We start from the raw sequence: 27,810 nt of genomic DNA on the forward strand, positions 1-27,810 counted from the left end.
CACTCTCACAACCATCAAAGAATATTTTCTTCTCTGTTTAAACTATCTTTCAAGTTCTTATACTAGTGGTCTTATACAATATTTGTCCTTTATCAACTGACCAATTTCACGCAGCATGCCTTCTAGATTCCTCCATGTTATGAAATGTTTCAGTTGAATACATTTTTAATGTCCACTTCAGATAATAGTGATTGGGTATCAACCATACTCTTGCCACACAGGTTGTCTAGGTATTATTATTATTTTGTAGTTCACAAAACTGAAGTTAGAGATTAAATTAATTGATCACGGTCGCATAGGTAATACATTACAGATAGGATTCAAGTGCAAGATTTGTTGTAAGTCCAGGATTCTTTCTTCTACAAGTAGACTTGCTATCATATAAGGCTATCAGCTTTCTTCCCAAAAACCAGCTTGACTGATTAATTTTTCCACACTTTTATTTCAAAAATCAGTTGCCATCAAGTTGGTTTCACTCATGATGACTCCATCCATGTGTGTCAGAGAAGAACTGTACTCAGTAAGGTTTTCAGCAGCTGATTTTTTGGAAGTAGATCATCAAGCCTTTCTTTGGAAGTACCTGAGTGGACTTGAACATCCAACCTTTCAGTTAGCAGCCAAGGGCGTTAACCACTTGCACCACCCAGGTACTCCATTTTTATCTTAGGCATTCTTAATATATGCTATGCTACTCACTTCTGTGCTAATGCTGGGGTTAACTACCCGTGGCACACAGGCTATTTCTAAATTTAAGTTATATGCCATTAGAAGCTCCAGTTGTATTCTCATTTGATAAACTTTAAATACCTTGCTCCAGTTTTGTCCATCTTGTTTAAAAAACAGATTCGAGGAATACTGTGTTTATCTGCTTGCCTCCATACTGTGAGAGTTTGTGCCTAAACCAAAGATAAGGAAAAAATACATATATATTGGACAAAAATAACTATGTTACTAGGCATGAAATAGAGCCAAGAATTTATTATAACATGGAGGTTGGCCCATGTTAATTCCAACACAGAGTTAGTGCCACTGTCCTTAGGCTTCTAGGTTCACTCTTTTGCGTCAGGTTAACACAGCTGGGAACATGATGAAGTGTGAGGAACAGTGTGGTTCCAGTAAAACTCTGGGTGAACTAGGTTGCCACATGAAATGAAGTTAAACCTGGGAGGTGCTGACAGTCATGGAAAAAGCACTTAATCAAGAACTAGAAGACCTCGTTTTCATTTGGCTTTACCTTTCTTAGTACATGTCACAAAATACTGAACATGTTTAATGTCAGTTTTCTGATCTGTGAAAGATGGACTTCTGCTTTAATTCAGACAGTTATTTTGAGATAATACCAAAAACCAAACTCGTTGCTGTAGTGTCGATTCCAACCCACAGCAACCCTATAGGAGAGAGTAGAACTGCCCCATAGGGTTTCTAAGGAGCAGCTGGTGGATTCAAACTTTTTAGTTAGCCAGCTTTTTGGTTAGCAGGCGAGCTTTTAACCACTGCACTACCAGGGCTAAACATAAAACTATATTATAAAAATGGTATTATAAAAAGTAAATACTTTCATTGTGAATAACTATTTATATAAACTAAATAAGATTCAAAGGGTAAAAAAAGCAGATAATACCTGTATTTATAAGTTTCAATTCTCATATGTTTTTCTTCTATTTGACTTCTTTTAATTTCATTTTTGTACACATTAAATATATATAGTTTGAGTCTTATAATATCTGTGCATAGTGGAGTCCAATAGCCCTGAAGCAAAGCACAAAAAGCCTAAGGTACTGACACTAGTTACAATAGAGGCCAGTTTGTTTTTTGTTTGGTCTTAAAACTTATAATGCAATAAAACACATAGATCTTAAGTATATAGCTTGATGAGTTTTGACAAATGTATTCACTTGTGTAACTACTACCCTAGTCAAGATACAGAACATTCTGTCACACCAGAAATTTTGCTTGTGCCCAACTCCTCATAAGCAATCTGTTTTGTTTCTATCATCGCGAATTCATTCTGCTACTTCTGAACTTCATATAAATAGCATGGCTTCTCTGGCTGATAGAACGTTTTTTACATTCATCCACATAGTTAGGTATACAGAGTCATTCTTTTTTATAGGTGCATTCCTTCGTATAAATGTACCACTTTGTTTGTCCATCCACTGCTACCGGACAATCCACCACTTGGGTTGTTTCTAGTTTGGGGTCATGATGAATTTAGCTGCTACAAACATTCTGAACAAGCCTGTTGAGAACAAATGTTTTCATTCTTCTTGGATAAAATACAGGAGTAGAATTACTGGCCCATAGGGTAAGGGTATATTTAACTTTATGAGACAGTACCCAACAGAATTCCAAAGTGGTTGTATTATTACAACCATGTGTAATGGCTTACTGCCATTATAAAGTACCTGCATCCTCTAAGTGCAAGGTTTCCTCCTCCACCGCAACCCACTGCAACGTCACCAGGTCCTGTTTCCCGCTCCAGGAGATGGAGCTTGAGAACCAGCACAAAAAAATGCGGATTCTCTGGCTGCTATTTGTATCAGTAATAAAGTCCTGTGTCTCTGACTCAGGAGTCTTTTATCTTCCGCCAGAATCCATTAAATTATGACAGGCAAACTTATTAGAAAGTAGAACAGAATTTTGGACCCTTTCGCAGTGCTTGACGTTAACATATTTTCTACAGAAAAACAAACCTTTCCTTTTACTATGAAATATCTGAGATCACGTATAGATCACATCTCAGTATTGAATTTCAGATTATTAACCACGATACGGTTGATATTAATCTACCAAAGAGTGACAGTTAACTATATCTATTATTCTTTTTTTTTTTTTAATCGTGCTGTTTGTTATAGCCTCACTTTACTTTGGCAGTATTTTTTTGTTTACCTCTACACCAGCAGAGGCATCAAATACAGCTACTGCACCATCCAACACTCTTAGGCAGCGCTCAACTTCCAATGTGAAGTCCACATGACCTAAGAAAAAGATGACAAATATAGCACTTAAAATCTTTAAAAAACAAACAAAAAGAACCTCGAATAATGCAGCACCTCCACAATGCCAGAACAGCACCATACCCGGTGTATCGATTAGATTGACTCTATACCCCTTCCAATCACATGTGACAGCAGCTGATTGAATAGTAATGCCTCTTTCTCGCTCTTGAGCCATGAAATCTGTCACTGTGTCTCCGTCATCAACATCTAACCAGGAAAAAGATGACATAATTTAGTCTCAACAGCAAATTATTTTACTGGTACTTGTTATCTACCTGATATAGAGTTTAATTTGCTTTTAAGAAAATCCTTGCATAAAATATTTGATTTTATATTTAGAGCCCTAATCCTCCTCTAAATAAATCCTGATTCTAGAAAAAGCTTCAGCAAGATCAGTAATTTCCTCATCTCAATAATTTAACAACTAAGATTAAAACCTCAGCTTAATTTTACTGAACCATAAACACTTCTCTTTCATTTTCCTTCTCACCTTGACGTTCATTACCCTTTCTTTATGTGACTTTCCTCACTCCTCAGCCCTTGACAGCAGGCAGAGTAGTGCAATCAAAGCACACACAGGCTTTTGCGGTCAGAAAGACCTAGATTTAAACCTCAACTCTACCACTTACTACTCCATGATTCTGAGCAAGTTACTCAACCTAGTTTGTAAAATAAGGCTAATAAAGGCAACCTTGCCAGGTTGTTCTAAGGATGAAATGAGGCAATATATAAAGTACCTGGCTCAGTGATGGTAAATAAACGGTAGCTATATGGAACAAGGTAGAGGAAAAAAAATTCTTCCAAGGTTAAATTATCCTTTACAAATCCTTATCTTTACTAAATTTTCCAAAGAAAAATGATTTATTTGTACAAATGCAATCTTGGTAGAGCTTCTACAGTACAACCCTGAATCAACGAAGTGTCACAATTTGAAGAGTTTTTAGGCTTACGGCCTGAACCAGGAAAGGGTTTCGACAGAGAAACTGAAGGCTGGCTAGGCCACCTCATCTGGACCTTCACTTCAGCGACACAAACTGGGGCGATGAAGGGACAACTGCTAGCAGATTTGTGATGCAGTACAAGAAGTCTAACAACGCTCCCATTTTGCTGTCACTATTTTCATTGACATAACATTAATTTTATGAGAAATTCAATCATTTATACATTTCGGAAGCTATCATCATGAAGACTGTCATCCTGGGTGTTCTTTTCCTCTATAAATATTATAGTAAGTCTCAGCCAATTCCAGGTGTCTAGAGCAATGGTTCTCAATTGGGATGCATGTCAAAATCATGGTGGAGCTGTTGAAAAATAGATGCTCATTTTCAGGTTATCATGGACCTGATGACCTCCATCACAAATTTGAAAATAAACTGTTCTACCAGAAATAAAGAGGGTCACTTCATAATGATACAAGGGTTGATTCATCAGGAAGCCATAACAGTCACAAATGTGTATGAGCCCAGTAACTGAGTTTCAAAAACACAAACATCTAGGCCAACTTAAATTTCAGAATGGGACTAGGGAATCATTACTTAGAAACAGAACAAACAAAAGCTCCATAGGGGATTCAAATGTGCATGCCTGGTCAAGAACCGGAACTTGTGATATGTTATAATTAAAAATAAATTGAAAACTTAGTAAATACCACTACTACTGGGGGTTAAAGCCTAATGAAATTTTCTCCTCTTTTGCATGAGAATTTGACCTGTGGTTAACTTTCCAGTTGTTTTTCCTAGAAACCTAATAATAGAGGTATGTCAACTAACTTCTGATTAACTACATCTGAATTTGGAAGAACTGAAAATGAATTATAAACAACAGATGGAGACACAAAGCTTTGGGCTTCCTTGAGTGGGGAACCTAGGAAGCTATGCCTATGGAGCTCTAACAAGAGGTATTTGTTCCTATGGGGCATGAGTCTTCTAAGCCAGGTTAGCTTCTGCACCCACCTGGTGTGAATCCTGACAGTTTGTACCTAAGCTATCACTTCTGGGGGGGGAGGGGCGGAGAGGAGGACAGAGAAGACAGTTCCCAGGTAGCTAGGTGGACTGCTATAAGAACTCTTAAGAAAAGAAAGACCTGATGCTAGTTTGCTCACAAGCCGCAGTTCCTGTCACATATCCTCCTTCGGAGTAGACCAGTGCCAAATGTAGCCTATAACAGTCTGAATGTTTAGCTGAGCCTAAGAAAACCCACAGTGAGTGCTGCAACTACCGTACCTTTATGGTGTGGTTTAGATGTCAATGCCACCATATCATACTCTAGGTCTCTAGTCTGACTTCTTAATCAAAATGTTTTCCAATACTGCTTTTACTCATTGAGATTAGGGAGAATTAATTGGGATTAGGGAGACGAGGAGTCCAATCTAACCTCCCAGTGATCTTGTGTATCCAGAATAGTACAATATTCTTTCTGTCGTGGTAGTTTTGCCTGCATCAATATGAGCCATAATGCCAATATTACGAATTCTGTTAAAAGGGAGAAAAACATGTATTATGAGGTGGACATTACTAAAATTGTATGACTAAAATATCAGTGCTGCGTAAATTTCAAAGCAGATTAGTATTTCTATCATTTACATAATGATGTAAAAGCTAGGAAAACGAAAAACATTCTTAGACTATGCCCTACCACATTACTCTGACAAACAGCTAAATAACCAGAGTCTCAACTATAATCTTGAGACTATCTTAGATTTATTTCTGTGAAAGGTGTGTTGTTGCTACTCTAAAATTTTCTACATTTAATTGAGAAAAAATAGCTTTAAGATATATACCAGCATCTATTCATAATTAGCTATGGTAGCAAGTCACAGAAATGACAGTATCCTCTAATAATATTGAAGCGCATAAGCAAAAAACGTTTAGCTCTTCAAGCAGTCTGGAAAAAAGATACCAATGATAACACTTACTTAGCTATAGGAGGACTGATGATGGAATGAAGGGATTTGATATCATTTCCTATTACACCTGATGGAAAGAGGGTTAAAATTGAACTGTTAAATTTAAGAAATGTTCCTTTAATTTAAAAATAAAAGAATTTAAAATAATTTTAAGCAAATATTGTAATTCCAAATAGTGGAAAATACAAGCTAAACTCTTGTTTATGAAAAATTTATTTTCCTTCAGTCTATAAGGAAAAGGCTACAGACAACAACATGTATCTGCAGCCGTCGAATTGATTCTGACTCATAGCGATCCTGTGGGACAAAGCAGAACGGCCCCGACAGTTTCAAAGTGGCGGCTGGTGGATTCAAACTGCCGACCTCTTGGTTAGCAGCCGTAATACTTAACCACTACGTCACCAGGGTTTTCCAACAGACAACAAGATAAGTGAAAACTTCTTAAGCATCAATTTCTAGACCACATCCTTAGAAAACTACAGATTCATCCCCATCTCTTCCAAATTCTACACCTCTATTTACAGAACGGTAGAATTAGAACTGATGTTCATAATAATAATCTCAATGCAGTGGTAGATCATAAATCAAAGAAAAATAAACAATCAAAAATAAATAAATAAACCTGCATTTTCCCAAAGCTTGAGAGCTAAGAGTGATCCTGTATCAGCTGGTAATTTGTGTACCATTTGGAATCGACCTTCCCTCAGCAATCCCAGGCAGGCAATGCCTTTACGGACAGCTTGGGGGTAACACTGAGCAGAAGCTATAATAATCTATTAGCTAGGTCATAAGAAAAGTCCATAATGACTTACTCTGTTTATATTTTATTAAAAATGATATTAAAGCAACAATGTAGTAATATTTAAAAGTTTAATTTATACCTTCCTGCTATTTACACCAATTCTCCAGATTCCTATAATAAAATATGAATTTTATTATGTTTTAGAAACTTCATGGCAGTTTGGAAACCCTGGTGGCATAGTGGTTAAGAGCTACGGCTGCTAACCAAAAGGTCACTTTGGGGATCGAAAGATAATCTGTATTGCCACGGTTAAATTCACGAGGGCAAGACCAGAAACCTAGGTATACACACCAGTAATGCAGCACATTAAATTCACTTGCAAGTCAATAGTCAATCAGTATTTCTACTCTATTCTTACATTACAAAAATGGTAATGAGTACCATAAACAACAACAACAAAAAAAAAACCCAAACCCACTGCTGTTGAGCTGATTCCAATTTCTACCAACCCTACAGGACTCAGGAGCACTATAAATGCCCCGTACGGTTTCCAAGGAGTGGCTGACAGATTCAAGCTACCAACCTTTTGAGTACCATATGACCCAGCAATTCCACTCCTAGGTATATACCCAAAAGACTGGAAAGCAGGAACTCAAATAGGTACCTGTACACCAGCATTTGCTGCAGCACAATTCTCAATAGCCAAAAGGTGGAAGTAATCCAAGTATTCATCAACAAATGAATGGATAAACAAAATGCAGTAAATACATACAACGAAATGTTACTCAGCCATAAAGAAAAATAAAGTTCTGATACATGCTACAACGTTAACAAACCTTGAAAACATTATGCTGAACAAGCTAAGTCAGACACGAGAGGACAAATAATGTATGATCCCACTTATCTGAAGTATCTACAGTAGGCAAATGCACAGAGACCAAAGTTCACTAGTGGTCACCAGAGGTTAGGGGAGGGCGGAAGTGGGAGTTACTACTGAAGGGCTACCTAGTTTCTGTTGGGGGTGATAAAAAAACTTTTGGAAATAGATAGTGTTGATGGTTGCACAACATGGTAACTGTAAATAAAGTCAATGAATTGTATACTTAAAAAAAGGTTAAAATTTGAAGAAAATCAAAGAAACAAGGGAAAGACTAGTCTAAAGGACTAATGGACCACAACTACCACAGCCTCCACCAGACCGAGTCCAGCACAACTGGTTGGTGCCTGGCTACCGCCACCGATTACTCTGACAGGGATCATAACAGAGGGTCCCATACACAGCTGGAGAAAAATGTAGAACAAAATTCTAACTCATGGAAAAAAAAAGACCAGGCTTACTGGTCTGACAGAAACTGGAGAAACCCCGAGAGTACGGCGCCCGGATACCTTTTTAACTCAGTACTGAAGTCACTCTGGCGGTTCACCCTTCAGCTAAAGATTAGACAGACCCATAAAACAAACAATAGTATAAATAGCTTAACCATGTATACAATGCTAAATGGGCACACCAGCCCAGGGGCAAGGACAAGAAGGCAGGAGGGGACAGGAAAGCTGGATGAACAGAAATTGGGAAACCTAAGGTTAAGAAGTATAGAGTGTTGACATGTCACAGGGTTGGCAACCAGTGCCACAAAAAAATTTGTGTATTAATTGCTTAATGAAAAACTAATTTGCTTTGTAAACATTCATCTAAAGCACAATAAGTAAAAAAGAATTGATAGAAAAAAAGGTTAAAATGGCCAATTTTTTGTTATGTTTATTTCACCACAGTAAAACTAAAAAAAAGATAGTAATGAAAAGAACAACAAAATTAAATTTGTTTCACTGAGTCTGCCATCTGCTTGCTTACTTCAAACACAGGAAGGACATTCAGAATTAAGCAGAGTGAACTCCTTCTAGCTTTTAATAACCATATATCTATCCTAGACTACCCCAGGTAAGTATGTAACTAAGCTATTTTTAACAACCTTCAAAAAGGTTCTAGACAGAAAACACTCGTATCAAAACCAGAAGTGGACCAAAAAACAATTTATAGCAAGAGCACTTTACAAGTAGACTCACATGCTACACTTCTGAGCCAGCTACTAAAGCCACCAAGCCTCCCTTTGCTCAGCTTATTAGCATGTTCAGCAGAATACAACTCTGCTGGTATTCCCTCTTGGCATCTGTGGGAACATTCCCACCCCTGACAATCTCAAGGCACCAGCCAAGAAGTAAAAAGGAGCTTTACAGAACAGTTGGAGACTGCTCTTTAAAGCAGATGTTTGAAAACAAAAGCAAGCAAGCAGTTTAGCTAAAATGAGAAGAAAATAACATCTATACCTGGCAAGGAACTGTAATTTCTTCCAAGAGGTAAATGTAGTTTTAATCTTTTTAAATTTGTTCTTCTTTTATAGCAGCATATATTCTAGTAAGGAAAAAGAAACTTCACATTAATTTTATTTTAGTATAACTTATCGTAACAGTTTTAACATTGTAATTACTCTTTGTCAGAAGAAAAAACACTTTGCATCTTCTTCAGTTTATTGATCTAATTTGCACCTCATTTATTAACTCCAATTCTTTTTAAAAAATGACAACTTCAAATTATACTATAGAAAAGAATAAGTATAAAATTGATAGACTTATATTTTGCACTAACCCCAAAGCAATGGTTCTCCCATACCAGCGGTATTAGCATAAGGGGGGAACTTGTTTGAAAACAAATTCTCAGGCCCCACCCCATATTACTGAATCAGAAACTCCAGCGATAGGGCCCAGCAACTGATGTTTTAACACCCCCCCCACTCCGCCCACCCGGGCGAGTCTGATGGCTAATTTGAGAACCAAGGTCCTAATGTTTAGGAAAGAGAATCAGAAAGGTTAAATAAGGTCTGTCGCCCTAGATAGTCCTTGGTTCTCCTCTATAGCTGCTAAAAGCTGGTGAGGGTCCTGAGCTCTAAAATCACCAGCTGCTTTCAGGGTTTATAATGGTAGCTACACATTACAATCACCCGAAAACTTTGAAAAAGAAGGGAGATGGCATTTTTAAAGTTCCCCGGTATGTCCAATGTAGCATTACAAAGGAAACTCAGAGAGAGGTAGGGCAGGTCTGCTTAAGCCTAAGTCTACCCATCACCCCAGCTGCTTCCCTTACCTTCTCCTAATGTTTCCGAGTAGAGGTTGAATAGTCTCCAACCCAATTTATCCCTAGATCACTAGACACACATTTAATGACCTTCAGTATATTTGGAATTGTTAGGACACGTAATGATTTTGGGCTACCACAATCTGCCTTTGATATTGTGGAATGCATATCTGTGCCTTCTGTATTATCTCTACATTGGTTACCAAGTTTCTAGCAATGATAGACACTATTATCCTAAAAAAATATCTCAAGGGAAGAGAAAAACCAAATCTGTTGCCACCGAGTCAGTTCTAACTCATAGCAATTCTATAGGACAGAGTTGAACTGCACCATAGGGTTTCCAAGGAGCAGCTGCTAGATTCGACCTGCCAACCTTTTGGTTAGCAGCCATACCTCTTAACCATTGCACCAACAGGGCTCCAACCCCAAAAAAGGATGACAAATTAAAAAATAAAAGCTTGAAGACACCAGCCCAGTGTCAGGCTATTGCTCATGCTAGTAACATTTGGACTCTCCTGACAGCAACCAGCTTCAGTGAAACAGGGAAAGTCGCAAATACAGCACACCCCATTTCTCCCCATTCTCTGCCCCAGATGCAGATAATCGAGATGGTGATGCAGTTTGCTCAACCCTAAGTCTAGACCTTTCTCTAATGGTAATTCAGCTTTAATTAATAGAACCTTCCCATCAGAACTCCCTAAGGCAGAGCAGGTGGGAGAGACTCAGGTTATTTAAATTCCACTGCCTAACAATCATGGTATGAAGACCCCAGTATCTACCTAGCACAGGATGTATAGCCCGAAAGTGTCAGCAATAAAAACACTGAACAAAGTCTGTGTAATTTCTTGGCCCACTTACGTCCTCAAAATGGAATATAGAAAGATACATTGTTCAAAATGCTGCAAGATGATTTTAAGTATGAAGAATGAATTTATAAACTAATAATCAGGCATGCTTCTTGGTTACAGGTTCTCCCTTACACCCCGTTATGAAACTTCTGAGGAAAAAGAAATGAACCAGACAAACCTTAACACAGTCTCTGACTTAACAAAAAAAAAAAAAAAAAAACCCACTCATAGTCAATTCCAACTCATAGTGACCCTACAGTACAGAGTAGAATTGCCCCATAGAGTTTCCAATGAGCGCCTAGTGGATTTGAACTGCCGACCTTTGGTTAACAGCCACGGCACTGAACTGCTATGCCACCAGGGTTTCCAGTCTCTAACTTAGCTGTAAACAATGAAGTGCGTAGTTTTATTTAAGAATTAATATTTCTAAAGCATTCTGAATATGTAACAGTTTACAAAATAACTTATAGTGTTCGGAAGGGAATTCAGGAGTCAGACCAGAGCTTAGAGACCAAGACAACATCTCTGGAGTATCATTATTTCTCAAGAAGTTAGTGTCCAACAGTCCTCCAAAACAAAACCAAAAGTAGTTTTATTATATCAACCATTGCACAATGATTTGTTATACCTTGACATTATTTTAAAAGGAACCTTATTTTACAGGTGTCTCAACCTGTGGATACGTAAAATATGTAAGTATAAAGCGCACTCTTAGTAAGCAGCTTACAGACGTACATTAAGTGCTGCTATTCGCAGTAGAAGAGATTTATTCACCTCTGCTTCCCAAGATGAATGGCATTGCAGTACTCCACGAAACTAGCATTTATCTTTTTTTTTTTTCAATTAAGGTAATTTCTTTTCAATGAGTTTACCTTAAGGAAATGGGGGGAAGGGGGGATTATTTTACGAACCTTTTTAAGATATCCAAAGGTTATGAATAAACTAATTTTGAATCAAAAGCTAATGAAATATAAGCTTTTTTAGAAGTATGGTAACTGAGGATGTCGAAGTACATTTAATTTATTTAAAAAAGCTTACATTAATGTACAAACTGGATATTCTCTGATGGTTCACTGCCAATACCCTCCAGTTGAACAACATCTTGATCCTTTAAACTGCTGTTCTCTGAGAAAATAAATATGTTAAATTATAAAACTAAGTTTATGAAACACATGTCAGTAAAGCAGAAGGCAGATGTAATACATATGGTGAAAATACAATACTTTGAAAAAGTGGCAGCAAGTCAATCACAAAAGGACAAATATCGTATGACCTCACTTATATAAAAAGGCAAGGGTATAGCAACCAAAGTTTATTAGTGGTTACCAGGGGCTGGCCAGCCCACTGCCATCAAGTCAATTCCAACTCATAGTGACTCTACAGGACAGAGCAGAACTGCCCCATATAGTTTCCAAGGAGCACCTGGTGGATTCGAACTACCGACCTTTTGGTTAGCAGCTGTAACACTTAACCACTATGCCACCAGGGCTTCCTTACCAGGGGTGGGAGGGAGGAAAAAAGGAAAATGAGAATAAATGATAAACAACAGTCAACCAAACACATTGCCTTTGATATTACATACAAATCAAAGTGTGACCATTGCTTAGCCTTAAAAGTCGGTATTTTTTTCTATTCCTGAGTCAGAATGAAAAAAGGTCATAAGAGGCTTCCAGAATTAGAAATGAAAAAAACATATACTTAGCTCACAACTTAAACCAACGCATTAAAAATTTCCATGAACTGAAAGATAGGAACAGTAAGGTAAAATCTCACGTTAACCAAAAGAAAACACAAGAGTTCATACTGTATCATTCTAATTACATAATGTACAACACAGACAACATTAATCTTCTCAACAAAAGTCAGGACACTGGACTTTGGGAGTGGTGGAGACTGGAAAGAGGCAGCAGGAGAGCTTCTGGGGTGCACATTATTGTAATTTCTTGATCTGTGTGCTTGCTTACATGGGTGTGTTCAGCTTTTGAAAACCCATTGAAATGTACATCTGCAGTACATGCATTTTTCTGCATATATGTTATACTTCAATAAAAAGTATTTTTAAAACATTCCATAAATGGTTAATTACAATACAGGTGTCAAGTGGACACTTCTGGTGTCATACAAAATCTAGACTAGGCTTTAGTCAGAGGACTTGCTGGAGTCCCAAGTCTTTTGTGATCTTGGGTAAATCACTTTAAAATCTCTAAGCCTCAGTCTTTTTATATAATCACATTGCAGGACTGGTGTAAGAAATATAAGTATTTATTCACTCAACAAAAATGTACTGAACGTCTTTGGTTGCTTGCTAGGGAAGGTCTCACCAAGATAGGGACATTTAAACAAAAACCTGAAACAGATAAGGGAAGCAATGCTTGGCAGAACTGTATTCCAGGCAAAGGGATTATATAATTTAGTGTACCTGCATATTTACAAATTCTAGTCACTATCATTTTTTGTTTTAAGGAAAGCTATTAACACCACATTAGAAGATGGGGCCTTAAAATTGCCTCAAATTCAAGCACCACGACTTAGGGAGATAAATAATTTGGCTTTGGCTATTTTGCTCCCATCATAGCTCAATTACATTCCAGCCTGTGAGTTAATTAAAGGAACTTCTCAGACCGTGCAATAAAAGGTAAAATTGACAAGTTTTCCTAGTCGGATGTTCTTTCTTGTAGTGAATTACCTCCTTCATGGCCCTAGAGCGCCACTTAATACAACTCCACTCAGCAGTTTGTCCAGTGTACCAAGAAGCCTCAAGGTTTTCTGAAATTAGTCCTCAACCTCCAGAAGAACAGAAGGCTGTCATTTTTTTTTCCCGACACTTGTTAAAGCCCAGTACTTTCTTTCCTGTACAATAACTGTTCATTCCTCTGCGTCTTTCTCAATCGTGTACACGTTACACACAGTGACAAGAACGGAAATAAGTTCGACCTCCCTGAAGGGGAGACACGTCCACAGTCCGGGCAGACATCGAGGGGCGCAGGTCTCGGAAGCCCTGTCGTCCTCCTCCATGGCTAGCTGTGTCTGTCACAACCTCAAAGATCAGCGGTGCCCAGCACAGGGCACGTTCACGATGCACGCGAGTCGCACAGCGTGGCCAGATACCCACCTGGCACTGGAAGGCCGGCTTTTTCCCGCCGGGCTGTCGGGAGGCGGAGACGCAGGCGTCAAAGTCAGCAACAGCCTCCCGCCTAGTCTCACTACCTCGGTTAACGCCCTCGCAGTCTCCGGCAGGAACCTCGGTCCCTTTCACCGTCTTCTCTAGCCACCGCACTTCCTCACTTCCGGCGGTGCACTCGCCTAATGTCGCCTGCCAGCAATTTCCGCTTCTCTAGCTCAAAGCAGGATGGGGAGGTTCGGAACAAGTGTGTCGCGCTTGCCTTGACTCGGCCGTTTTAGAAGGTGACCCTTTCCTGTCGCAGGTGGCGTGGAGTCGGCTCGTGGGTCTTAAAGACCCGAAAATCGAGAGTTCCTTCGCGGCCGGGATACAGCTCCCCGCGGCTTTGCAGCCGTCACCATGGTAAGGAGGTTGCCTCGGGCCCTTGGGATGTAGGGCGTCGGAGTTGGTGGACCCTGGGGACCCTGGGAACGCTAGAACTGGGTGGGGGGGGTGAGGGGGTGGCAGGCGGAAGTGAAGTCCTTCTGAGGGAAAGAGATTAGACTCCGTGAAGGGAAAACAAAAACTTCGTGTTGGGGAGACCGCGTGAAATACCGGCCAGAGCGCAAGTTTCGGAGCGAGACTGATTTCATACTGTTAAATTCCCAGCTTCGCCACGTTTGTTGTCATCAGTGCCAAAGCCCAGTGAAAGTATGGCTGAGCCTTAATGATAGATCTACCTGATGGGTATTAGTCCCGCTACTTCGTTTCGCTTTACTGATGAAGCTAACGAAGACTTCCTTGCGGAGCCGGATTTACAGCCCCCCTCTGTCTGATTACCAGATCCATTTCTGTTATATCTCTTATCTGTTTCTGTGAAAAATGACATTTCACATACCTTTCGTGTGGTTGCTGGGAAGTTTGTTATAGCAGTTGAAAACACACCTGATACATAGTACCTTGTAGACTGTTATTACAGCATTAACCTTCATGCCGGAGTTGGGTTTGCGTAATTACTGTTTTATTTTTGTAGCCTTAAAATACAAATTGACTCAGGACTCATTTTAAAGTAAATCAAGCATTTCAACTGCAAAAAGGTTTGCATACACTGCTGGTGGAAAGGCAGAATACAGCCATTTTGGAAAACAGTTTGGCAGTAAACGTGTCCACACAAAGAACTGTGTGCAAAAGTTTGTTACAGCTTTATACATAATCATCAAAAAGTGGAAACAACTTACATGCATAAACAGAGTTATATCCACACAATGGAACACTACTCAGGAATAAAAGAGTGAAGTACTGATAACTTGCAACAACACAGTGAATCTCAAAAGCCTTATGCTAAGTGAAAGAAGCCAGACTCAAAAGATTACACTTTAGAACATTTTACATTTCATTCTGGAAAAGGCAAAACTCTAGGGACAGAAATCAGAGTGAGGTTGGGGAAAGGGGATTAACTTGAAAGCAACACAAGGGGACTTCTTCAGGTGATGGAAATGTTCTGTATCTTGTATTACACAATTCTATACTCTATACTCTAAAACTCAAACTACACCTACAAAGGACAAGTTTTGTATGTAAATTACATGTCAATAAACTGACTTAATTTTTTAAAATAAAAAGGATGAAATGATGATGTTAATGAAAGATTACCTTAGGACCAGAAAAAAAGAACCTGTAAGCAGATCACTCCTTGTTGTGGTCCAGTGGACTTTGGACAGTCTCTTGCACCCCATTTCTTTGACATAAAAATTGTATTTTTTTAACCACTTCAATGTGCTTCACCATACAGTAACTTTTCACTGAGATTATTACAGATGTGAACTCTGATGCTTAATATATTCTAGGATGAAAGGTTATTTAACTTACATCACGTGAGTAGGCTTAATAGTGTTAGAGGTATTTAAACAAGTGAGCATTTGGTTGATATAGGGTCTTCTATGCTGTGTGATGTGTAAAAGAAAGTATTTTAGAATAGTTCTGTTAGTACTTTTTAAAACTAAGTAAAATTTCTTGCATCGTTATAGCCACAAAATGAATATATTGAGTTACACCGTAAGCGCTATGGATATCGTTTGGATTACCATGAGAAAAAGAGAAAGAAGGAAAGTCGAGAGGCTCACGAACGTTCAAAAAAGGCAAAAAAGATGATTGGCCTAAAGGCTAAGCTCTACCATAAGCAACGCCATGCTGAGAAAATACAAATGAAAAAGACGTAAGTAGTCCTATTTGTCGTTAACACAGTTAACATGCAGCAGGCCATAGTTGCTCAAATTGGTAATCTTGGATTTTTCCTCCTTGGTAGTATCAAGATGCATGAAAAGAGAAACACCAAACAAAAGAATGATGAGAAGACTCCACAAGGTGCAGTACCTGCCTATCTGCTGGATAGAGAGGGGCAGTCCCGCGCTAAAGTACTTTCCAATATGATTAAACAAAAACGAAAAGAGAAAGCGGTAAGCAGCCCAAACTGAAGTCTTTCTTTCTTGTTTAGGAGAATTACTTAAATTCAATCTTGAGGCTCTTAGTTTTGTCAATTTAATTTGAAATACGAAATCCAACTCTTAGTCCGTTATTTAAATAGGTCTTTGTCAGTTTTATAATGTCCCTTTTTATTTGGTTTAAAATATTCAGAAGCTTTTAGCATTTAACAGGTTTTGGTTTGTTTTTGGAATGCCAACATCTTTAGGTAAGAAATATTTTAAAACAAAGTGAGCTGACAGTGAATCTCAAATCCAAATCCAGTATTCGACAACTCCTAAGTGCTATGGTAGCAGCCCTGGTGGTTCAGTGGTTAACAGTTTGGCTGCTAACCAAAAGGTCAGCAGTTTGAATCCACCAGGTGCTCCTTGGAAACCCTGTGGGGCAGTTCTGCTCTGCCCTATAGGGTCATTATGAGCCGGAATCAGCTTGACAGTAATGAGTTTGGTTGTTTTTTTTTTTTTTTTTTTAAGTGCTATGGTGTTATGGAGAAAGATACAACTACTTGTTTTTGCTGTCCTGCTGTGCTGAAATTGGTTAAAAAGTAGAATCATGTTCCCATATTAATGATTTGATCAAGTAATTTGACTTAAAAATTAAGCAGTTTTTTTTTTTTTAATAGTACCGGTGGCTAGCACTTGATACTAAATTAGGTTAACTGCTGTTAAAAATGAGAAGAAAAAAAGTATAAGTATTTTAAATCTATGGGTGGATTGACAGGAATCCAGGTAGCAGCAGAATAGATGGTCCCTATATTTAAAATATTTAAAGAGCTTACAATTTCCAAATTTTATTTTTAAAATCGTATTGCTCTTTTTGGTGTGTAAACACAAAAATTTGAGTGGTAGAATGTGTGCACTGAAAGGAACTTTAACCCCATCATTTTATAGCTGATGAGGATGGAGCCCAAGAGGTGTGAATCATTCTTCAGGGTCACGCATCTATGAAATAGTAGAGCTGCTCCTAGAACCCATGTGTTGTTATAAGTCCAGTATTCTTTCTACTGCCTTAAGCTGCTTCAGTTTTGTTTTTTTTTTCATAGCATTTCACGTCTTGGGGTGGTACAGAATAGCTGATGAGGATTCTATCTTACCGGTAACCAAAAAAAGAACCAAACCCATTGCCATCAAGTCGATTCCGACTCATAGCGACCCTACAGAACAGAGTAGAACTGCCCCGTAGCGTTCCAAGGAGCACCTGGTGGATTTGAACTGCCGACCATTTGGTTAGCAGCCATAGCACTTAACCACTATGTCTTACTGGTAGTATAATCTAAAAATCCATTTGAAGTAGAAACACAAAGTTATATTAAAAGGTAAAGACCGTCTTCCAATTTTACGCTATTGATTATGGTAGTAGGCATCTACACTGCTTTTAGGAGTACTTATTGTATTTATGCAGGTGATATCTTTCCCGTAACATAACATTAAGATTTTTATTTTAAGCAAACTTTAATGTACCCATGATTTATAAACTTAACTAGTTCTGTGAATTTGGGGCTTGTGAGGAAATAGTGCAGACCTCTAGAAAAGAACCGAGTCAAAAATGTGTTGAATGGTTAAGGATAAAAGTAAATCTACTTTGTACAATTAAAGCATATTTGACCTTTTATTCTTGTTTGCTAGCACTGAATTTTAACTGTGGTCTATTTTTAGGGAAAATGGGAAGTCCCTCTGCCCAAAGTCCGTGCCCAGGGAGAAACAGAAGTATTAAAAGTCATTCGAACAGGAAAGAGAAAAAAGAAAGCATGGAAGAGGATGGTTACTAAAGTCTGCTTTGTTGGGGATGGCTTTACGCGAAAACCACCTAAATATGAACGATTCATCAGACCGATGGTAAGTCATTTTACAGTGTAGTGCCTTAAATGTTAGTTCCTGTGCTAAGCTATATAAAGTACATAGCACATTTCCAAAATTTCCCAAAATTGCCACAAAACACAGGTTGAAAGATGGCATTTTAAGCTCTTTTTTGTTATTTTAAGTTATCAATTTGGTGTTACTTAGCACTTTTTCCACTAAGGTCAAGAAACTTGTCTTTAGCTTCGTAAGAGACTTGAGATGAAAAAGAATTTTCATAACATTCTCAATGAATCCTGACTTTTAAACATGACATATTAGAACTTCACGTTCTGTAGATGAGCTAATATTTTACTTGTTCAACAAATGAGTGTCTACTACATATCTGACATTGTACTAGGTTTCAGGCGCTTGTCTCTTAAAGGAACAGTTAGAAAGCTTGAGTAGGACTGCTTTTTCAAAAGAGTATTCGGGTTAGTAAGAGAAGTATCTTATAATTCTGAAAACATTCAGTGTACAATCATGAAAAAAGAAGGGAAGTTTAAAAAATGGAAATTTGAGTTTTATTAATAGCAAAAATAAGAACCAAACTTGTTGCTGTCAAGTCTATTCCAGTTTATAGCAACCTGACAGGTAGGTGCCTACTAACCCAAAACCAAGGCAAATCAGATCAAAATGCCTTATAGGTCAGAGTAGAATTGCCCTATAGGGTTTCCAAGGAGCGCCTGGTAGATTTGAACTGCCGACCTTTTGGTTAGCAGCTGAACTCTTAACCACTAAGCCACCAGGGTTTCCCTATTGATAGCAATGATAGTAATATGCCTCCAAAACTAATTAGCCCTCTCAACCCCAAATGTAATTGAAGATTTTTTTTCCCCCCAGAGTTTCTTTAAAGAGACTGAATCACTCTCCCCTGTAAATAGACTGGAGCCTTGGCGGTGCAGTGATTAAGAATTCGGCTGCTAACCAAAAGGTTGGCAGTTCGAATCCACCACTGCTCCTTGGAAACCTTGTTGGGTAGTTCTACTCCGTCCTGTAGGGTCACTATGAGTCGGAATCAACTCGATGGCAACAGTTTGGCTTTTTTGATAGAATGACTTACCATCCCAAATAGATATCCAGCCTGGTTAGAAAAACAAAGCAGAAAAAGTTGGCACTGTTAATCTGGTACTCAACCCGAGTAATGTTTAATGGATTAAATTGTCCATAACCACCTGTTTTTGTAAATAAAGTCTTGTTGGAATATAGCTATACCCATTCATTTATATATTGCCTATTGCTGTTTTCTCACACAGCTGAATAGTTTGAACAGACACCACATGGCCTGCAGGGCCTAAAATATTTACCATCTGGCCCTTTACAGAAAATGTTTGCCCACCCCTGATTACATCATGGACTCCCTTTGATTTCTTAATTATAATCTTATGAATACATTTTAGTAACCATGTAAATTTACAGAAAACATACTAGTCAAGCTATTTTAGGTTTACTTTAAGTTGGCAGACGTTTAACTGAATTAATCAGGTGGCTTCCTAAATGGTGTGTTTCTTATTAGCTTGATTTAAGAGTCCATTATTAAGAGCTGGGCTTAAATTAAGCCCATCCTCCTGTATAGAGGCAAAAATCGAATTTGAGAGATTGCAGAGCGTTGTGGCTTCTGAAGTGCTACAGTCCAAAAGACCCATATCTATAGAGAGCTGGTCTCTGTTACAGACCTCTGTAGGCTCTCCACAATCTTTGGCCAATATTACCAGTAATGGAAAGAAAGTTGATGGTCCACCTCTTATTTTTCATCGTGGAATGTAGCTGAGGTATCTAAAGACTTGGGATCAGGACACTTAGGTTTGATGCTGGGTAGCAGTTACATGACACACACTCTGTAGGAGATGTACATGTTTGTGGGATTTTCCCCCACATATTGACCCTAGAACTATCAGATTTTTAGTCTGCAGAATTAATTGTATTTTGTGTGATACCTTAAAATTTAACATTATTTGAAACTAATAAAAACATTCAATCCTTTTTTTTTTTTTTTTTTTTCCGGAGATGAGTTGGAAAAGCAAAAAGGACCACTACCCATCATAGTGCTAACATTTGGACACATTCTTCTATTTTACTTATTAGGGCTTACGTTTCAAGAAGGCTCATGTAACACATCCTGAACTTAAAGCCACCTTTTGCTTGCCGATACTTGGTGTAAAGAAGAATCCCTCATCCCCACTATATACAACTTTGGGTGTTATTACCAAAGGTACTGTCATTGAGGTGAACGTGAGCGAGTTGGGCCTTGTGACACAAGGAGGCAAGGTTATTTGGGGTAAGTAAATTTTTAAATGTGGGGTTGCTGCTATTTTGGAGTCCTCAAATAGAAATACTTTTCACATCAACTTAAAATGAGCATTTTTTTAATGCAGAAAAGCTAAATGAGTTAAAATGAAAATTAGATTTACATCTTTAAGAATTTTTTTAGAAAAATTATGAATGCAATTCTTTTTTATAATTTGGCTTAGTGGTTTCAGTTCCACAAGGTGTCGCTATATTCTACTAGGTTTGATTTTATGCTTTTTAGTAAAACAAACAAAAAAAGCCATTTATCATGAGGAAAGTAGATGCAGAGTATGATAACAAAAAATGTTGGAAGAAAATACAGTTGATTAGTGGGAAGGGAGACTTATGTCAAACAGATGATTGCGTTATTTCAGTGATAATCACAACTGAAATGTGTCGTGCAGCAGTTTTAAATTCTTTTTTCTTCATTTGCTTAGCCTTCTGCTTTTTGTGTCCTGATTTAAATTTCTCATTTTCTTTGAAAGGGAAGAAAATGCTCTCTGTAACTGCATCAGTTGGCTCATACTTCATGTTAGCCAACCTCAGTTTTAAAATAGGTTGTTAGATTGATTTGAAACTTAAAATTTAAAACCTGATTCATTTCCATTGAGAAATCATGTGGAAAAGTAGTTAACGCCAGGGGCCACCCAAAGTATAATGTACTAACAATGGAACCAACCATCATTTGTAAAAACAATGTTTATATAAAAATCGTATTCAGAAATCAGGCGTGGTCTTGGTGAAATATCATTTACCCTTTTCTGGTTCATTTTCAGTCTCTTAAATGTGGTCATTAGAAATATTTTAGGCAAAGATTATGTTCTTCAAAATTAATTTTTATCAGCTAACATCCTTATCAGCTAATATCCTTCACTTTTTTTGTGTCTGTTTTGTTTTCCTTAGGAAAATATGCCCAGGTTACCAACAATCCTGAAAATGATGGATGCATAAATGCAGTCTTACTGGTTTGATAGCAGTTTCACATAAGTAACTCCTAATTATTGGTGAAGACTACAAACCAACCAGGAAAACCACCATTACCGTGCGTTTACAAATACTACCAAACAGCCTTCGTGTCTGCAGTCATCAAGAGAACTATTTATGTGATAAAAAACATTAAAATGGCCCAGTTTTACAATTTGATCTTTATTTTTTTTTTACATTTTCAGGGTTTAGATGTTCATAAGACTGAGTGAATATGAGAAATTATAGAAATAAACGTCATCAGTATCTGTAGCAGTGAGTAGGTACTCAGCAAAGCAAATCTATCACCACTACTAAAAAAAATGATCAGTGATAGTTTAAAACACCTTTTTCATACATAGAGGTTAACCAATTGCCTTCAAGTTGACTCTGATTTATGGCAACCCCACGTGTCAGAGTAGAACTGTGCTCCATAGGGTTTCCAATGGCTGATTTTTCAGAAGTAGATCGCCAGGCCTTTTCTTCCAAGGTGCCTCTGGGTGGACTCAGACTTTCAACCTTTCAGTTAGCAGCCAAACGCTTAACCATTTGCACCATGCAGGAACGCCTCATAAAGGTTGGAACACAAATGGCAGGGCCTGAGCCAAGAAAACTTTGTATCTGGGACCTTCTCTGAAAGTTCAGAAGAGTTCCTAATTAAACTATCTTTTCGTCTCCATGATAATTCCTTAGAACATCTTTATATGTCATTGAATCAGCATTTTAAACTTTTTTTCCTTTTATCATAGACGGATGAAACATTTTGATACTGTATTTTCTAACTACATGAGAAGGGGAAAATAAACATACTGAAATCTTTACACTTTCAGCATTTTTTATCTTCCAAACTTAGGGCAATACATTTATACTTTCAGAATGGTGCTAGAGATTGGTTAATGTAATTCCATTTTAAATAGTTACCAAAAGTTCTTAGTTACTTAATGTAAAACAGGCCATGTTTTAGGGTCCTAACTTGAAGGCACTTTTGTGATTTGAATTATATGCGTATGGTTCATTACTTTGAGTTTCTGGGTATCTGGATATCACTCCATCCCAGTGTGTTCACCTCATCAAGGTAACGGTGGAGGAGAATGTCAGTCTGCTCTTTACCATGGTGAACAGCACTAAGTGGAGCGGTGTGTGTGATGCATAAATGGGATAAATGTGTGGTTCCAGCACGCTAACAATAGGAGCTTAAAAGGGTAAAGAAGGGGCAAGGTCAGTGACACTTAGCCACTTATGTATTGAAAGCTAGAAGCAATTTGTTGTTAAACTACCTAGGACCTCCATCCCGTCACCCCATCTCTCCCAATCAACCTTTTTCTTTTTTAGAACTAATTAATGATCCCTCAAGGCTGAAAGATTGCCTTAGGTGGCAAACCAAACCTAATATCCCCACCAACCTCAGCTCTGGTTTCGTGGTATCTGCTACGTCGGCTTCTAAATCGGCCCCTTCTCCCCAACTGAAGGATCGCCCAGCATTTTGGATTACAGAGTTAATTTCCAGCTTTGTTGCTTTGAATTTCTTGGGTTTTGTTTTTAAGAAGAAACCTGAGATTTCCTGGAACACTAAATAAAATGGTACTACCTTTCAAAAAGGGTCGCTATGAATTAGAATTGACTTGATAGCAGTGGGGGTGGGTGGGTATATTAATCTGTAATCACCACATTAGTTATTTTAAGTTGTTTATTTTTTAAGTCTGTCTTCAAAGTACAACCAATGTGATTGATTATGCCTTTAACAAAATTATTCAATGTCTAAACAACATCTAAACACATCTTCAACTAAATTAGGAAAAGAGAAGGGAAAGAATTTCAAAACACAGACCAGGAACAATCACAAAATATAGGTTTAATTACTACTTTTAAACTTTAAAAAACAAAAAAACTAAGAAAACAAGTACTCCAGTAAGACTTGATATTCTGAATTAAGGTAACATCTTTTCTAAGTAGAAATTTATAAAAACACCTACAGATACACTTAGGAAAAGAAAGCCTAGTTTCTTGGAAATGACATCCAGTATGATACAATCACAGGATGATACGGACACCGAACCTTTCTTACGGTTTGGTATTAACGAGATTTTGTCACTATATTAGAAACAGGTGATGTGTGAATGACTCAAGTTTTGGCAGGTGAAAGAAGAAAATCAACTTTGGGTAAACGATACTACAGAACTGAGCTTTACCTATTTTTTAGAACCAAAAGTTGTTAAAAAGCAATTTACCATCTTGTAAGGTACAAAGCTTGATATTAAGTATGCAAACATAAGCATAACACTTGTAATTAACTGCACCCATGAAGACTGGATCATACCTTAAACATATTGCTACTAGTGGACATACAAGGCAGAAATTTATTTTTAAGATACTGTTACACAGATGAATAATGTTAGTAAAAATTATTTACATCAAGATCTGTCTCAGTTTGCTGGTGCGACCATACCTTAGAATGGTAAATACTAAAGGGTAAAGCAGGAACATAAGAGCAGATATGTAGGTATGAGGGAATTGTTCAATTCAGTGTAACCATAAACCTTCATAGATGTTTCTCTGAAGTCACTGAAACCATTTTTAGGTAGTGTTCTGGTAGACTGCTGAAAGTGAACCATTAGTCACTAGTAATTGTTATCCCTACCATATTCTCTACATTGAATGGAAAGACCATTAATATAGACACATCTTAAGAAGGAGAAGACTGACATACTAAATCATGCTGCTTAGTTTTATAAAAGATGACAATAGACCCTCCTCACCTTTAAAGGTTGTAGAAAGGCTTTATAGTAAATTCTTATACTAATTTCTGTGATGTCTAGCAATTTAAAACTTGAAAGTAGAACTAAAATTTTGCTTGTAACTGTTCTGCTTTATATTACACAAGGAATATGTGCACAAACTGAAATTAACTCCCTTCTCTACAAACAAGAGTCCTAAACAGAAAAAAAGCAGTTCAGAAAGGACTAGAATGTAACCAGACACTCAACAACTAGATGAACTGGTTGAAATCAAATTCCAGTCATCTGTAATTCTGATTTTCTAATATTTTGCAGAAAACTAAAGTACCTGATTAAGTTTGTTTAACTTCTTTATTGAGCATAAATTTTGTTATAAACTCTACATTCACTTAACATGAAAGTTAGGTTTTTCCACGTGAACTAACTTTTCTCCTCTACTATCTATAAACCAGGAAATAACATTTTCCGTCCAAGGTAATACATAACAAAAGTATCTTTTTTTATGCTGAACAAAAAGTTTTCAAATTGCTTAAAATTCACTTACTGTTTTAAGAATAAACCAATCATGGACATGTGTCCTGTTTAGTCCCCCAGTGGTCACACATGAATAGCTGATGATTTTTGTAAACTCAGAGACCATATTTGCACTACATCAAGAATTGTCAGTGGGCTCAATCTTTAAAGAAAAATCTTTTAAAAGAAAGTATTTTAAAGAGAACAATGAGCAATCCAAGTAAAAAGAAACTGACTAAGGATGTTTGAACAGGTTTTCCAATCTATTCCAAGAAATTAAAAATGGAAAGATGAAGAATTTACTGAAGTATAACAATCTTTAGTTACAGCCCTAATTGTGATATTAACAAAAGTGTCTCAGAATGTGTAAAACAGCACATTTGGTAGACGCAGTATATGAGTCATTCTTCTCTTTCACTTAGTGTTTGTTGAAATGGCCAGAGTGCCTTAATTTTCACTGACAGTGAAATAATCTGGCTCACCTCTGACCAATAATGAAACAACAACAGAGACACAAGTATTCAAAATCTTAGGTGAACAGGAGGGTTTGCTATTTTGACTGCCTTCAGGATTATTAACTGTTGCCGTTAGGTGCCTTGGAGTTGGTTCTGCCTCATAGCAACTCTGTGTGACATAACGAAACTGCCCGATCCTGCACCGTCCTCACAGTCATTGCTGTTCAGCCCACTGCTGCAGCCACTAGATACTATTAACTAGATATTACTAAAATACAACCTCCAAAAATAAAATTTAATAACATGACATCAACTGACTGTAGACTGAATAAAGCCTCACCATCAATCTGTAGCACCTCCCAATAATGACACAAAACTGTAACATTTTTTCACATTAACAACCAAGCTGTTTTAAAACAATCTAAATAGGATCAAAGCATTCTCCAACATAAGTGCAAATATAAGCAACAATATTTTCAAAGGTAGGATTGTTTGGAGATTCTCCTTCGAATCTAAGAATAACCATTTTGTTCATTTTTAAATAAAAATGACTATACGAAAATTGGCAGTTGGATTTTTTTTTTTAAATACCCCTACGCAAAGGCCTTTGCCATGGCAGCACAATGTACACACACAGGCTAGCTTATAACCTGTCCTCACCGAACTGATCAAGAGTGAGCAGACCCACGGGGTAACTGAAGCCTCCAACTTAATTTCAGCACTTGTGACTACAGCTCCCAGGGCAGCCTTACTCCTGCAATCTAGGTCTGAGATGGTGGGCAAAGTCCAAACCTACCGAAAAATGGATGCTAAGGGCACAACCTGGCAGAAGACGTTTTGACTAGTGAATCACTCCACGAGTTAAAGAAGTGGATGAAAGCAGACAAGAACATTGATTTCAGAGTTAGGGCTGTGGCAGGATTAAGCAGCAGCCTTAGGAAGGGGCATCACACTTCTTAAGTGTAGATGTTAACTGGACAAGGACCAAGTATAAAGTCCTCAGCTCAATTTACCTATCTTCAATTTACCTGATGGACTAGACAGTCCAATTTAGAGCAAACTAGAACCCAAAATTATATTAGTTGGGATGTTTACCTGATAAAGTGAAAGTGTACTCTTAAGTGTGCAAGCATCTGGGAATACAGAGACCAAAAATTTTTTAATTACTTCAAATTAATACTTAAAATGACATTTTAAATAATTAATGCCTAAGTGCCAGAGTTAAGTCCCTAGCAGTACTATGAGTATCAGATGGTACAGAGTGAACTGGAAACCGATTTTGTGTGAACCCTTCCACAGACACTGAAGTCAAAGAAGAAACTGCATCTACAGCTAAAATATCAAAATATCACCTTCATAAACCTTTGACCACAAATTTCTGTATTTGTGTTCTCATTTACTTGGTGTTATATTTATTCTAATTTACTGACAGTTATTAGTCATGCCTCATTAAAAATGGTCATTAGTTTTGATACTGAACATAAAACTTCTAGAATACTCACCAAGTTTACTATTAAAACCCTTAGTATAAAAGATTTCTATGATCCTTACAAGTAATGGAAAGCCTTGTTTCACAGGATTTTTCTAATTATATTTTTTTGATATATTAATGGTCAGATGTCCCTACCTGCTAAAGATGAAAATATAGTATGATCTGGCTTCCCGAAATTGAAATATGGTTAATAAAAATAAAATATTGTATTTACACAAAATAGCCTGAAAAATTAAAAAGAATAGTGAATCCTAGGTCCTAAGAGAGGAGAGAAAGACTGCATCGTAAGTTCAAATTGAAATTTTGTCCTGTGCCCCATGCATTTATTAATTACCATATGTTAAAAACAATTATGTTACAAAGAAGAGGATTTATCGTCTGCTTTTCTTCTTTCAATTTAGCTTGGCTTTCTTTTTCGCAGGTCCTTTATGCCCTTTGGCCTTTCTTCTTAAATTTCGCCTGTCTACAACAGGCACTTCCACTTCTATTTCCTCTGAACTGCTATCCACAGCTTTCTCTGCTGATGCTGTAAACTGATCCAGTTGCTCAGAAGATGCTTCAGACTGCTCCTCTGACTGGTTCTTCTGTCCTGCATTCTGTGAAAATGGCACATCTTCAAGTTCAACCTCTATCAAAGAACTCTGAGGAAGGGCAGGAGATGTTTCCTGGGGCTCAGGTACCCCCTCCTCAGCACCCTGGTCTTCCAATGAGGAAGTAGTGTTGGGTGATAAATTTTCAGAGATCGACTCTTCAGAAAATTCAGTTATCACAGAGTTTGGAAAACCACTGTCAGATCGTTCTTCATTTGGGATAGTAGCAACATCATCTGAGCTCCCAAAATGTGCTTTCTTTCTTGAAACTAGTGGCAGTTTCTCCTCAGTGTGCCCTTTTTCATCAGATGGGCTTTCTTCTGTTAACGGTTCTGAGTCAATTATATGTGGAGTCTGAAAATAAAAAACCCGGTCAACAAAGAAACTTTCACAATCTAGTTCAAAAAATTATTCTGACACTAATACGCAATGCAGTGATAACTGAACTTCAACTGAAAGAATTCAGTACTCATTACTTTTGTTAATCAGGTATACATATTCTGAATACAACCCAATTTCTTCAAAATTATTGTCTCACATGACAATTATGATACACTGAGTTTTTGCTTTACAGATATAATTATCTAAAACAGTACTTCAGATATTTTACCTTCCTATCAAGATTCTTCAAAACCATGAATCAACTCAAAATTTAGGTTCTCAGGGTTACTGGAACCAGAAACAAGAGTCCCTATGCCACCCCCCTTAGTCTGGCTGCGTTTTCACTAAAGGATAG

At 37.6% G+C, this 27,810-nt stretch overlaps 3 protein-coding genes across 12 annotated transcripts in view; 1 reads left to right on the top strand and 2 right to left on the bottom strand.

Annotated features, from left to right (window-relative positions):
• GFM2 (GTP dependent ribosome recycling factor mitochondrial 2) overlaps window positions 1–13,907 on the bottom strand; it is a 58,905-nt gene extending 44,998 nt beyond the window's left edge. For 4 of the 6 annotated variants that reach the window (XR_007514867.1, XR_007514866.1, XM_049865686.1 and 1 more), the window contains exons 1-8: window positions 13,734–13,907; window positions 11,660–11,746; window positions 8,969–9,053; window positions 5,914–5,971; window positions 5,373–5,470; window positions 3,081–3,206; window positions 2,890–2,978; window positions 808–896 (exon numbers count right to left, since the gene is read on the bottom strand). Coding sequence is in view for 4 of the 6 variants with exons in the window: in XM_049865686.1 (XP_049721643.1) it covers window positions 808–896; window positions 2,890–2,978; window positions 3,081–3,206; window positions 5,373–5,470; window positions 5,914–5,971; window positions 8,969–9,053; window positions 11,660–11,722 (608 nt within the window). In the remaining 2 variants the exon portion in view is untranslated. The other 2 variants (XM_049865702.1, XM_049865712.1) reach the window with 2 other exon arrangements.
• Window positions 13,908–14,012: 105 nt separating this feature from the next.
• On the top strand, window positions 14,013–21,467 carry NSA2 (NSA2 ribosome biogenesis factor). The gene is made up of 6 exons (XM_049865795.1): window positions 14,013–14,144; window positions 15,749–15,936; window positions 16,027–16,177; window positions 17,858–18,037; window positions 20,123–20,315; window positions 21,230–21,467. The coding sequence occupies exons 1-6, from the start codon at window positions 14,142–14,144 to the stop codon at window positions 21,295–21,297; spliced, it is 783 nt and encodes a 260-aa protein (XP_049721752.1). The 5' UTR covers window positions 14,013–14,141; the 3' UTR covers window positions 21,298–21,467.
• Window positions 21,468–23,121: 1,654 nt separating this feature from the next.
• The window catches only part of FAM169A (family with sequence similarity 169 member A), a 95,949-nt gene continuing 91,260 nt past the window's right edge, over window positions 23,122–27,810 (bottom strand). For all 5 annotated transcript variants that reach the window (XM_049865744.1, XM_049865754.1, XM_049865782.1 and 2 more), the window contains one exon: window positions 23,122–27,428. In XM_049865744.1, the coding sequence (XP_049721701.1) occupies window positions 26,877–27,428 (552 nt within the window). In that variant the 3' untranslated portion in view covers window positions 23,122–26,876. The remainder of the gene's footprint in view (window positions 27,429–27,810) is intronic.

Source organism: Elephas maximus, chromosome 2, assembly GCF_024166365.1.
Source record: "Elephas maximus indicus isolate mEleMax1 chromosome 2, mEleMax1 primary haplotype, whole genome shotgun sequence".
In the NCBI taxonomy this organism is placed as follows: domain Eukaryota; kingdom Metazoa; phylum Chordata; class Mammalia; order Proboscidea; family Elephantidae; genus Elephas; species Elephas maximus.